Source organism: Sebastes umbrosus, chromosome 7, assembly GCF_015220745.1.
Source record: "Sebastes umbrosus isolate fSebUmb1 chromosome 7, fSebUmb1.pri, whole genome shotgun sequence".
Lineage (NCBI taxonomy): Eukaryota > Metazoa > Chordata > Actinopteri > Perciformes > Sebastidae > Sebastes > Sebastes umbrosus.
In genome coordinates this window covers 28566150-28579420 of record NC_051275.1, presented here as the reverse complement: position 1 = coordinate 28579420, position 13271 = coordinate 28566150, and the positions used below count along the sequence as shown (strand labels likewise).

General features: G+C 40.3%; 1 protein-coding gene across 2 annotated transcripts in view; it reads left to right on the top strand.

Moving 5' to 3' along the window:
* The window catches only part of mpzl3 (myelin protein zero-like 3), a 26375-nt gene extending 13104 nt beyond the window's left edge, over window positions 1–13271 (top strand). The window contains exons 3-7 of one of the 2 annotated variants that reach the window (XM_037774934.1): window positions 1496–1662; window positions 7367–7580; window positions 9041–9197; window positions 11661–11730; window positions 11972–13271. In XM_037774934.1, coding sequence (XP_037630862.1) covers window positions 1496–1662; window positions 7367–7580; window positions 9041–9197; window positions 11661–11730; window positions 11972–12052 — 689 coding nt within the window. In that variant the 3' untranslated portion in view covers window positions 12053–13271. Of the gene's footprint in view, window positions 1–1495; window positions 1669–7366; window positions 7581–9040; window positions 9198–11660; window positions 11731–11971 lie in introns of both variants that reach the window. The other variant, XM_037774933.1, reaches the window with a different exon arrangement.

The following is a 13271-nucleotide window of genomic DNA, read 5'->3' as shown; positions in this document are numbered from 1 at the left end:
TCTAATTTGTGTCAGTTTAGGGGTCCTCGATGTGAGAAAGTTTGGGAACCACTGAGCTAGGAAACGATCACAATATGATGTCTTCCTTCTGACTTTTTGCTTTTTCTCTATTAAATATCAAGACGTCTTGTAGAAACTATCACTAATTACTAGATTGACGCAATTCAAGTTCAAGAGCGGTTCGGCTTTCAAGGCTCCTCTGCTTGATTTTCCACTTTTATGAAGAAATGGCTTTGTTCGTGTTGTCGACTCGCTCTCACCCCGGGGTCTTTGTAGATGAATCACATGATATCTTGTACACTCTTTAGTGTAAGATAAACTTTGTCCTTATCGTGTGGTCTCAGACGGAAAGAATGGTGTCAGTCTAAGATCGGCTAGTCGCTTCATCCTCGGAGAAAAGGCGGTTTGAAGCCTTTTCTTTGAAATGGAGAACTGTTTCATTTATGCCCGAAAAACAACTGTATTAATGTCACTAATGGGGTGTTGACATGCAAATATAAGATAAGTCCATGTAAATTAATCACACATTTTTTATCTGTTCAAAACATACCTTAAAGGGAGATTTGTCAAGTATTTAATACTCTTGTCAACATGGGATTGGGCAATATGTTGCTTTATGCAAATGTATGTATATATTTATTATTGGAAATCAATTAACAACACAAAACAATGATAAATATTGTCCAGAAACCCTCACAGGTACTGCATTTAGCATAACAAATATGCTCAAATCATAACATGGCGAACTGCAGCCCAACAGGCAACAACAGCTGTCAGTGTGTCAGTGTCCTGACTTGACTGTGACTTGCCCCAAACTGCATGTGATTATCATAAAGTGGGCATGTCTGTAAATGGAAGATTCGTGCGGACCCATAGAACCCATTTTCATTCACATATCTTGATGTCAGAGGTTTCCTCACCAACATTTCAAGTTCGGAGCGTTATTTAACCTCCTTCCCTAGTATGACATGGTTTGTACTGATTGATTCCCTAGGTTTTCTAGTTTCATATGATGTCAGTATCTTCACAGTAGCTTTAAAACTGAGCCCGGTACGACCTCTGGAAGATCAATTGCGGTAATGCATTAAAGAAAATAGTGCCATTAAAACAAATTTGCACATTATTATCACGTCACCTTTGACAGACCTAATTTATATGCATGTGGAGACAGATGTGTAGTCAGATACAACAAGAGAGTTATGTGAGAAACTTGCATGAGAAGGACTCACAGTTCAGTGTCTATCAGAAGGAATTTGCTGTGCTGACACTTTCACCACAATGCAGGCGTATTTGTAGATGCTATCAGGTTGTTTATGCACTATTTAGCTTACAGTGAGTGAGTAAAATGTCACTCACAATGTGTCCTCCTCCACTCCCCGTTTCTCATTCTTGTTGAACACCTAAACAGGCTGCTCATATCACATTTTTCTTTTTCATCCCTGTCCCCTGTGCCACTCTTAACATCATCTTTTTCCTTTTTTTATTCCACCTCCAGCCCCTTCCTTAGTCTCCTCCATCACAGTGAACACCCCAGCAGAGCTCCATGCATTTAAAGGGGATACCATCACATTGTCCTGCACTTTCACTTCCACCAGTACGCCGACCAGTAAGATGACAGTCGACTGGTCTTATAGGCCCCAGAGTGGAGGGCCGCCACTGACGGTGAGTGTACATTTATCAGAATAACTGTGAAAGAAATTAATCTGATGACACTACTGTATCAGAAAAGAGCTGAAACGATTAGTGGATTCATTTATTAGTCGAGCTATTCTTTCAGTAATTTTTTAAAGCAAACATTACAAAAAAATCACTGCATCCAGCCTGTAAAATGTGAGTATTTGCTGGTTTTCTTTGCCCACTATGAAAGTACACTGAATATTTTTAGATTTTTGACTCTTGGTCAAGTAATTTGAAGACGTCGATGTAACTTATATGGAGTAATGTAGGTTCTCATTAACCATTTATATTGTAAAAAATTAAACCTGGTATTAAAAGTTAAAATGTGTGACAGTAAACAACTATTTTTTGACATTTTATAGACTAAATGATGAGTCCATTAATCAAGATAAGAGCCTGCAGATTGTTCAACAATCATTAGTTGCAGCCCTAATCAGTTTTAAATGATATAATGTGTTTAATGGACCGTTAGGCGTCACTAAGGTATTTAATTTAATTTTTAAGACAACACACAGACCATGTTCATTGTACAGGCATGTTCCATTGTTCACTCTGTACAAACATGACTTGTTTGAATACCTGGCTGCTCTATTTGCATTCTTGACCAGCTTGACTCTAGATTTCTGTACACCTGCACGATGAAGCAAACTCAGGTCAGTCTCGGTTTCAGTGTAGATACTGTTTGTACCACTAAGTTTGATTTATCAGCATCACTGTGCAGGTAATGTCCAGGTTTTACCCATTCACATCTCTTTGTGTCTTCCGGAGGCCTCCCCAGGAAACCCCGACTGGTCAGATACCAATATACCCCTTCCTATGCGGCGGCCTCGTGGTCTTGTTCGAAATGCGTTCAGATGCATCCGTCTCAACCCATAACTGCACTCAGTCCTCTAACGCTGCACACTCCGGGTTCAGTTTCAGTGGCAAATCCACTAAAAATCCACCACATAATTTAAGCAGTTCCATTTGTACTTGAAGATACCCATCAAGTGTGGTTCTGTGTAATTGCATTTGGACCATGGGAATCCATAGTGTGGTAGCTGCAACCCTATATGCCATCATTTCCTATAGGAGCACTCAGAGCTGAGTGGAGGCTAATGTTTTGTGGCTCCGCAGATGTGGAGTGCTGTTGGTTTAGTCATTAAGATGAAGTTGTCTAAAAGTATGTAGAGGGTGGAGAAGACTTGGTACACAATGAGAGAATGTGTTCGCACATGTGTTAGTTAGCAGATAACGTGTGTATTACCTCATGGAACAACACAGGTATTAGTGAAAAGGTGTGCCAGCCAGTGCCCGCATTTCCTTCAACCCAGCCCAACTAGTTTGTTCTCTTTATCACAGATAAATAACGTATGGCAGTTTCTTGATGCGGTCCGTAGATGGAACCAAGTCTGGATTTGTTTTTTCTATTTCCAAGCCTTCATTTACTTTCCATCCAATTTCATTAGCACTGTTGGCTGGTTGATTGGCCTGCGTGTCCCCAGTCGTATATCACACCGGGAAAGACTATGAATAAGCATGTGAAAAGCTCCATCAGAAAATATAATTTTGCAGCCAAAGCTTTAGTGTCAATCTGAATTGCTGCAGTGCTTCAGTGACTTGCATAATTACCTCGGTCCTGATGAGAATTCATTTTGCAGATTGGAGAAGAGAGGCTGAATGTTCAGTCAAATATCAGTGAAAGCTGGTGGTAATTGTTGCCAATTGAATTCTGCTGATTAAGGCTAATAATAAATCTATTAAGATGATCTAAAACGTCAGTTAGGCATTTTTTTTTTTTTTTAAATATGTCAAGCCAGTGGAAGCTTCTGTCTAAATCACCTTATAGATTTGTGGAATAGTTGAAAACAATCCAATGTCCTCGGCCGTGCTGCTGCATTTCTCATGAGTTTAAAAGGATCATCGGGGCTAATGTTTGTTTCCAGACTCTTACGTAGTCAGTGACTTCAAGCTGCTCTCATGTAGGCTGCCAAGTTCTCAAATGATCAGCCAGGAATACAATCAGTCTCTCAGAAAAATGCAGCTGATAGACGCACTCTTGTTAAGCCATAAAACTGTATCAGTGTCTGTGATTGTTCAGGGGATTCTGTGTTTGCTTTTGCTTTTTTATGCCTCAGTTTATTGAACGGCCACTCACCGTTATCCATGTTGACATTGTTCCTAGTGTTTAAACGTTTGAGGCAGTAAATCTACTCTCTTCACACTAGCCAAACAGTTTTGTATGATCTTGATTTAGGCTGCACCGTTATGTAGTAAACTGTTATTGAAACATTTCAGTCTTTCCGCATTATATTTTTATATTTTTGTATCGAGCTTTTATTATATAAACCATTAATCTCTTAACAATCCAACGACCTGCCGGCATCTTTCAGAGGTTGTAGCGGGCGTTTGTCTGGAAGAAGTTATGCAAAATTTTGTCATGGCCATTTTTCAAAGGGGTCCCTTGACCTCTCACCTTAAGATATGTGAATGAAAACTCTGAGAAAAAACAGATGTTGACAAACTGCATAATTTGCAGTTGAAAAAGGTAATAAATCACAATGTATCTTATCACAATACTTAGCATATCGCAAAATGTTTAAAATCACAATAAGATAGTATCGTGATAATATCCTATCGTGGGGCCTCTGGTGATTCCCGCCCCTAGTACTTACCTGACCTTGAAATTTGCTCTGCCCGTCTGTGTGGTATTTTGATGCCCAGCGCAGAGTGCATGTTGCACAGGTGGGAGGAGAGGAACAAACTGGTGGGAGGTTCATTCAATTGAGGCGGCGCAAAGAGAGTTGTTGGTATTTTGGTGGAAAATAGGTCTTGATGTTGAGGATCAGCGTCTCGGAACCACGTCTGTTTCTGGCGCAACGTCACTCAGCTGCCATTTTGGTGATTTTGTCAATAACAAACTAAACACTTGGAGCGATGCACAGAAATAAGGCAATAATTAAAATGTAAATAAATACTTTTAATCAAATACTAAATCTGCATAAAAAAAACAACCTTTAATGTGGATAAAGCAGCGACGTCTGTAAGTTAATGAGTGATTCTGTTGTCCACAGATGATTTATACTGTATGAAAAGCTTCTCCTTCAGTTCATTAAATCCCTGCAGCATCTGAAGGCAGCAGAACTCATATGTTGATAAATCCACGCCGCGCCATGAGCGCAGTGCCATAATGCACTGCGTCCACTGTGCAAATGGCACCAGGCTGCTACACAATAACCTCACACACCTCTACACAGAGCAGACTGGTGCATTATAACTCTACCCATTTATGCAAGAGACCTTGGATTACTAGAGCTCATTAATTATGTGCGTCACAGCCTCCTTTTCATTCCTTTAAAAGAAAACAAATCAGCTGTTCATGTTTTATTCTTGAACTGCATTTCAAAGCAAATGCTGCTGTGTCACATTTTAAGATATGATGAAACAATTTACAGCATATTCCACAGCACAATTATGCCTGTAATAGCATTAAAATAGCACAGCATCTTCAGTGCACTAATTGAGTGCTAAATAACCCCATACCGTCTGCCTCTGGCTGCAGATTTGTGGTGCTGTGTGTTCACATTGTGTCGCCCTTTTGCACCATCCAGACAGGATTTCCTGGAGATTTTTAATTTGTTGAGCTGTTGTCGTTGTGCGTCACTGTGATTGGCACAGCTGTTTGAGAGTGATGAGACCAGTGACGCGACTGACTGACAGTGTGTTTATTAATCACCAAACCCTCCGATTTATGTTCCACTTCACCCAGCCCTTTTGCACTTTGTGCTGCTGCACCTACATGAACCAAAATAGCAGGTGTGCTCAGACACCCACACAGTCTGTGCACATAAGATGTACCGGTTTGTGTTTGTTGTACTTGTGTGATTAAAATGGGGCTCTATACGGTAGGTCTGATATGAAAGGAGCTGCATGAATTGGCTGGATGCAAAAACATCCATAGTGTTTTTAGAGGAAATCGATAACTCCCCTCCGCTGTGCTTTGAGAGCACAAACGAAGGCCATGTGGCTCTGATCTTATCCTGCAAATAATCTAAAAGCCACTTGATGTCTTCATGTTTCTTATCAGACTCAACCAGCTTGTAGTTGGAAGAGTAATTACTCTGATTACATTACTATTTCTTTATCTTAATGTAAGAGTTTCTTTTCTGGTCCTGTTGAAAGTTTTTTTTTTTTTACCAATTGATGGGGTGAAGTTTAAAATACTTAACTCTACAATTTCCATTGCAAAAATTATCTTTTCATTCTCACTGTGTGTTGGGCAGATTGTAAATTCTGCAGTCCAGATTTTGCATTCATTCATACCAGTATATAAATGGATTAAACACAGTGTTCAGCTCTACCTGATCCCTGGGTCAGTTCCACTTTCAGTTATTTTTTTTGCTTGTCTTGTCTTTTTGACATGATATGATATATGATATGATATCAGTTTTAGGAAAAGTGCTCGTGTCATCTCGCATGCGGTTTTGACTTACAACTGAAGATTTAGAAAATACCAAGATATACTGTATATATAACGTGAATCGCTATTCAGCCTAACAATACTGACGTATGATGTGCAGCCCTAATAACGGCGGGGTCGCGTAAGCGTAGCGCCATCCCTCTGATTCTCCCTCATGTAAACACTCTTAGCGCTGTCTCTTCTAGTTTTGCCTTTGTTTGCACTGTTAGTGCTGTTATCACTGTTTGCTGCGGACCACCAGCTCAGCCGTTGCCATGTTGAGAAACCTTTTGAAAGCAATAGAAATGCTCTGAATATCGAATTTAGCCCCTTTTAAAATAAGATGTATAGAAAGTGAACTAAGGGTTAAATGACAACATAAGACATAATGCAGCACACAAACAGTATCTAAGACCAATAGAGGAAAGATGAAACCACATATATACAGAATCAACCCTTACGTCTCCTTGCACCTCCCTAGTCAATTTGTTTATATGTTTTTACCTTCAGATTTGTTTCGTCTAAGCCTCCAGTTACTGATGACTAACCAGGGTGTCTTAAAAACTCTACACTCTTCGTTTACTCTGTGAAAAACATATACTGTAGTACTTCCACATTTCCATTCCCCCTTCTCCGCCCACACACTCACAACACACTCATACTCCGGATGTCATGTTGTGGAGAGGTCTGGGTCAGCTTGACGTGGGAGTAACGGCGAGATGGAGTTGTGTGATAAATGTTAAACAAAATTCAGTTTTGTAAACACCTGTAGTTGAGATTTTCTCTCTTAAGTGAGACTCATGCACTCACATGCATTTTCCTGGCCTTGTGCTCGATCAGATTTGTGTTCATATTTCTCAGACTGAACAGGCAGCCTTCTTCTCTCTGCTATCAACAATATTGCCAAAAGAAAATGTCCCTCCACCATCTGTCCCACCACCTGTTGCTCGAGATACTTTATCTTAGGCAGAGAAATGATAAGTTAGATTTAGGAGTAATGATGATTCTCATTATATGCTCTCTGAATAATTGAGTTACAGTTTATTCAGGTGTTGCTTTCCAGGTGAGACTTCATGTCTGAGAGGAGACAGTGGATAAGAAATACACCATACGCTTTGAGTTTTTCCTCCTTCCTCCCAGCACCTAAAGATTTAATTAGGTATAATGTTACACCCTTGCCCCCGGCACACTCTATTTGACCACACCCATATGTTTCATACTAATAAAATATAATTTTTTCATCCTCCCCAGTTCTTCCACTTCTCCTCACGGGCGTTCCTACCTCCCGACGGTCAGTTTTCTGGTCGAATCCAGTGGCAGGGAACCCCAGCGCGTGGAGAAGCCTCCATCGCCCTGATCAACGCCACGTTGAACGATAATGGGACCTACACGTGCTCCGTCAGAAACCCCCCTGATGTTCACGGGTCGCCGACGTCACACACTGTACTCACTGTCACACCAAAAGGTAAGCATATACACAAAACACACAATGTCAGAATTCTTTATCTGCATTAAGCCTTGAGCATTTGGACTTCCTCCAACGGTGTGCACACTTGACTGCATGTTATATAACAGCAGTGAAATCTGAACTCCCATTGAGATGCATTTTTTAATGTATAATCATATTGTCTTCTCAGACATGATAAATAATAAATCCTTATCACTGCTTGTCCGTGTGAAACAGGTGTCTGGATTTGTCTTTTCTCACAATAACTTGTATACTGTGTATATGCAGAGACGGGGCTGAGGAAAGGAAGTTTAAAATTCCACTGCCAGCCACATATTTTTTAGATAGCAGCCTAATCCAAACATCTATTTGGTGTTTGTGTTAGCCTGTCACGATGTTGGCCATGTTGGCTCCAACATATTATCTTCTGCTGTCAGCAGACTGTAGAACAGGGGTCTCCAACCTTTTTTCCTCTGAGAGCTAATTTGAAGAAAAGGAAAGTGTCTGAGAGCTACCCATAGCACCGAGTTGTACATCGCCAAAAGCAGACATTGTTTCTATCTTACTTTTATAGTCCTTTAATAACGTTTCAGCCGCCGCAGTCATCGCCTCTATTACAATCCAGCCATCGGCGATGGGCTTGTTGTGTTTCATTAAGATGTGCACCACTAAACGAAGCCTCTGTTGCTGCGTTGGGCTTCTTCGTCAGTTTGGTAAACAGAGACTGTTGCCTCTTAAACGTCGGTTTCAGCTCCTTTAGTTGCTGTGGACTTTGATGTCCTTTACCGACTGATACGCTCGTGCCGCCAATGAGAAAATACTCTTTTAGCCTTTTCTTGGCCTGGCTATTTTCTGCGGTCATTGTCAAATCTGGTGTGCGCTTTCCAGCCTGCTAACATCGCCTAATGTTACGTCGTCACCGATGTAACCAAACTTTAAAGCAGCGCATCTTGTTTAATTGACAGCTGATTGGCAAATAATAATTTTGTGTCGGAAAGGGATGTCTGTGAATTTGATTGGATAGTAATTTTGACAGGTTTACAAAGCTACTAGTTGGAGAGCCCTGCTGTAGAAGGTTAAAGGCAGAGATGTAGTGGAGGGTAACTCATCAGATCTAAGTTACTGACCTTTACAGACTGATCATAAATATAAGCCTAGCCTATATTGCGACAGAAACAATATAGGAAATATGTACGATAGACATTTTTATATTGTTATGGAGATATATATTGTGATATTTCCCAGCCCTAGTTGTCATATTTTCACTACTAAATTGGTAAGAAGTGATTATTTACTGCTAATAAATGGAGAGGGACACATGTAGAACTGCTGTATTTACTGTATGTGCTGTATATGGTGTACATGCAGTATATGTCTGTGTAATGAATGCTTCTGTTATTGAGTATGTCATGACGTCATGTGTGGTCATAAAGAGTTTTGTTAATGTGCTTCTAATGACCTCACATTCTCCTCCCCAGCGCCCAGCATTCGCTTCTCTGATGTTGCGGTGCTCCTCGCTTTCATCCTCCTCCCCTCCGCCATCATCACCCTCATTCTGATTGGACGGATGCTCTGTCCCAAGAAACAGCGCAGCCAATCGAAGGCCTACAGGTCGCCCATAGAGGTCACAGAGGGGTGAGTAGATTTATTCAACCAATCACTGGTGTGGGTCTCCTGGGGGTAATGATAGTCATTGCAGGTTCTGATGGTTGTAAATGTGCTTCTGCATTACTAATTTGATGAAGGTTAAACAAGAATTCATGTTAAAGGTTTGATTTCTGTTGCTTGTTGTAGAGAGGCGCTGTGATCAGTGAGGAGTCCAGCATTAAGTCTGCAATTAGCTGTTTGTAGTGTAGCAGTGCTACTCCCTGTGGTTTGCAGTCACACAGGAGCTGGTATTTGCTCTTTTGACTTATGTAATACAGCAATAAAAAATGTTAAACAAGCCAGTGCTACTCTGTAAAACATGTTTATCAGATTGCATAAATAACATGGACAGGATTATGTAAACAATGAGCAGCAACTCTAGTTCTCTTCAGTTCTATTTATCATTATTTGTTTTGACCGTTCTGTAGCTACATAATTTATTTTTCTTGTTTATTTGGTGCATTTTGCATGCATATTTATTGAGTTACTCTAATCTGCAGCACTACCAGAATCTCTTTTTTCATTTTCTTTCCATTGTTCTCTTTACTTGGAGTTCCTAAAACCTCAGTGAGATGATGCTGTTTGAAGTGTCTTCTTACAGCAGGAAGCAAAACACTTTTCTAAAAGAGAAAAGGAACATTTAGGAAACATGTTTATTTGCTTTGAGACTGATACCACTTACGGTGTACACGCATCTCTACTGTATACGTATACAGTAGAGATGCACTGATAGATAGGCCATGACTGGTGACCGGCCGATCAGTCTATTATATCTGATTTCAAATTTACACGCATGTGCCTCATGATGGATTTACATTGTGCACACAGCGGCACAGACAGTAACGTCACAGCCACACACAAGAGCCACACACACACACACACACACATCATGCACGTAGCGCACACAGTGGCAACAGTACAGCCACAGACACAGACACACACACACACACACACACACTCACACATCATGTCGTCAGTGTGGAAGTTGGTAGTTTGTTCGAATGAGAGAAGGTCCTGTATCTTGGTGCAGTTTCGGAGAAAGTGTAAGTAATTTAATAGTTAATGTTTTATTATGAACATACTATTGAATTTAAATTTTCCAAGAAATGTTACAAAGATGTTTGTGTATGCTGTCAATTATAGTTATATTATATCGACACTGAATATCAATACTCATATTCCGCAGAATGAATACACAGGTACCAGCTGTGCTTTCTGCTCTCTTCTCTCAGACAGCGAGTTGACACACACACACACACACACACACACACACACACACACACTCTGCTATTTATCTTTTAATAAGAATCTCAAATTGTATGCCCTCAATGTTGTGTCAATTTTGACACCATGTTCAATACTTTTCAAGGTATTGTATCAGAGTATTATGACAACACTACAATCCGTGCATTTCTAGTATACTGTAAATATGAAGCTGGAGCCAGCAGCGGGTTAGCATAGCTTAGCATACAGACAAGAAATAGTCTGGCACATATCAACCCATGAAACCACAAATTGTCATTTTTAGATGCAACATAGTAATTAGTGAGCTTATTGAGAGTGGAAGGTGAAGATGAAAATAATTGAGTGAGAATCGGTTTAAATCGTTAGTAAACTAAATTCAGGTATTTTTTTGTTGCAACGGGCCGTTCACATGCGAGGAAAGCAGCCGTGCCGCTTTCATCCTTTTATTTAAGGTGCTTGGGAGGTTGCGCTCCTGCCGCGCTTGTCATTAAGCAAACAAAAACCTGTGCGCTGCAGTGACGATGATGATGAAGTTATGGTAATTTAGCAGTAAAAGCCGACTGACTTAACTAAACTCAGTCCAAACAAAGATAAATAGAGCACCGTAAAACCCTCACAGTTGCTTTACTGCTCAGTTTGTCTGTGTCAATTTGGCTGACCTTTCAACCGGATGTTGTGACGTGTCTCAGATGGAAAGGGTGAAGCAAGTAAAATAATCTGTGGGACGGATTGTAAAGCTCTGCCCTGCACTAAAATGAGTAACTTCTCCATATATTTACTGTAGACTGATATTTACGGAAGAAAGAAAAGCTATCTGCCAGCTGTGATTAGTTGTTCCTCGTCATATGACATGAGTTGCATGCTGCAGCGTTCCAAAAATTGAACTATTTTTATTTTGTGGCGCAGCTGTTGCGCCCTGAAAATAGGCACTTGGGAACGCTTGCACGCTGCGACGGCGTCACTCTTGCTTATGAGTACGCCTTCTGCCTATCTACATTGACATCAATGGATTTGAGGGCGCAAAAAACGGGGCTTGTCAACGGCCTCTCAATCAGTAAAAATGATGAGCTGTAGCCTGATGGATCTATGTTTAGAACATATATACAGTACAGTGTCAAAATGTAACGGACAGGCTCTTTCATGGCAATTATGAGTGTGATTATTGTTATTACTAACCATCTTTGCTGTCCATTCTGCATTCATCAGAGAGGAGTACGGCGTCCACCCACCGGAGGCCAAAGAAAAGAGGGCCTCCTGCTGTGACCTATATATGCTGGTACAGTACAGAATGTTTCATTATACGACGCTGACTTCCATCCCATAAATAACTTAATAAGACATGTCTGCCAGATCCATTTCACGTTTAATTTTACATGCCCTCGATGTCTGACAACAGGTCATGAGGGTTTATAAAATATAGATTTTTCCGATGTAGTTGTTTTGTGTCTGGGTCTGTGTGTTGGTCTGTCTGTCTGCGTATAGCCTCATCTGACTGTCTCGTTTTCTGGTCTTTCCAGGATTCGGAGGACGAAGATGAGTATTACGACGAAAAAAAGATGCCCCCTGTGGATGAAGGCTATGCTGAGTCCCAGTTCTAGAGAGGCCCTGCTGGATGGGAGGTGTAGCTGCAACATCTAAACCTACTGGTGCCTTACACGTGGTGGGAGGTACTGAATGCTGGATTCATATCTTCTTTGCCACAGTCAACCACTTACCCACTCACTTTGGTGATGTTTACCTTTGTGGTGACCCCCTTTTTGAATAATACTTTTGTCTGCATCTCCAGCATTATATTTACATGATAAATGATGTCTATAATTTGATTTACGTGTTGCCTACAAGCTCCTAAATTTTCAAGACCAAGGCAGAGGTCTTCATTCCTACATTTTAGAGCTTGTAGTCTTGATGAGATATTATTTGTTTATTCTGCCTGTACAGGAAAGCAGCTACTGACCCTGTACATGCAAACACACACACACACACACACACACACACACAGATGAGCACTACATGTATTTTTATATCTTGATGATTTATAAGTGTCACTTTTCTTATTGTGAAGGAGATAAATGTCTAATTTATTGCCTGTCTCAGAGCGGCTGTATGAAATCTGTCGATATCTTTTGTTTAGTTGTAGTGGAACATTTCTGTTATATCTTTAATATTTGGACAGAAAATAAATGGTTTGATTTTGAATGGCAACAATGACCACCTAGTACTATTTATGCAGTATATTGTACAGTATATTTCCTTTATTTTCATGTCATTATTTCAACATCAGCAGAAAATGTGTCATCTTACTACTCCTTTTATTTTGGGGACGTCTGAGTTTGGATGTGGTGTTTCATGGATGTGGATATTTCATGTGATAAAACAGGATTGATTTTTTGTTTTGGATGCGCAACTTTGCTTTGTTAATTAATTGTTTTGCAACATTTTTGCCTGAATAAATAGTTTAAGATAAGCAAATTATTTTGGCTTTGTGAGGGAATGAACATGACTTCTTAAAAAGGTGCTTCCAGTGAGTTAATAAAAATAATTTGTTCATTAAATTGATGACCGTTTGCAAACAGAGACCGTTTGTTGGTAAAGCTGATGCGGCCACCATTTCCTCCTCTGCTCTCTCTTTGTTTGGTCTTTTGCACTATTCATGAATGCTCTTGAATATTCCTTTAAAAACTCCAAGGACGGGCTGGAGTCCCGGAGCTTCACTCACAAATTGCGGCAGCATCTGTTTCATCTACACAGTCGTGGGACTCGAGAGTCATAAAAAGGACCTAATAAAAACCTGCCAATGAAACACACAGTAAACGATAA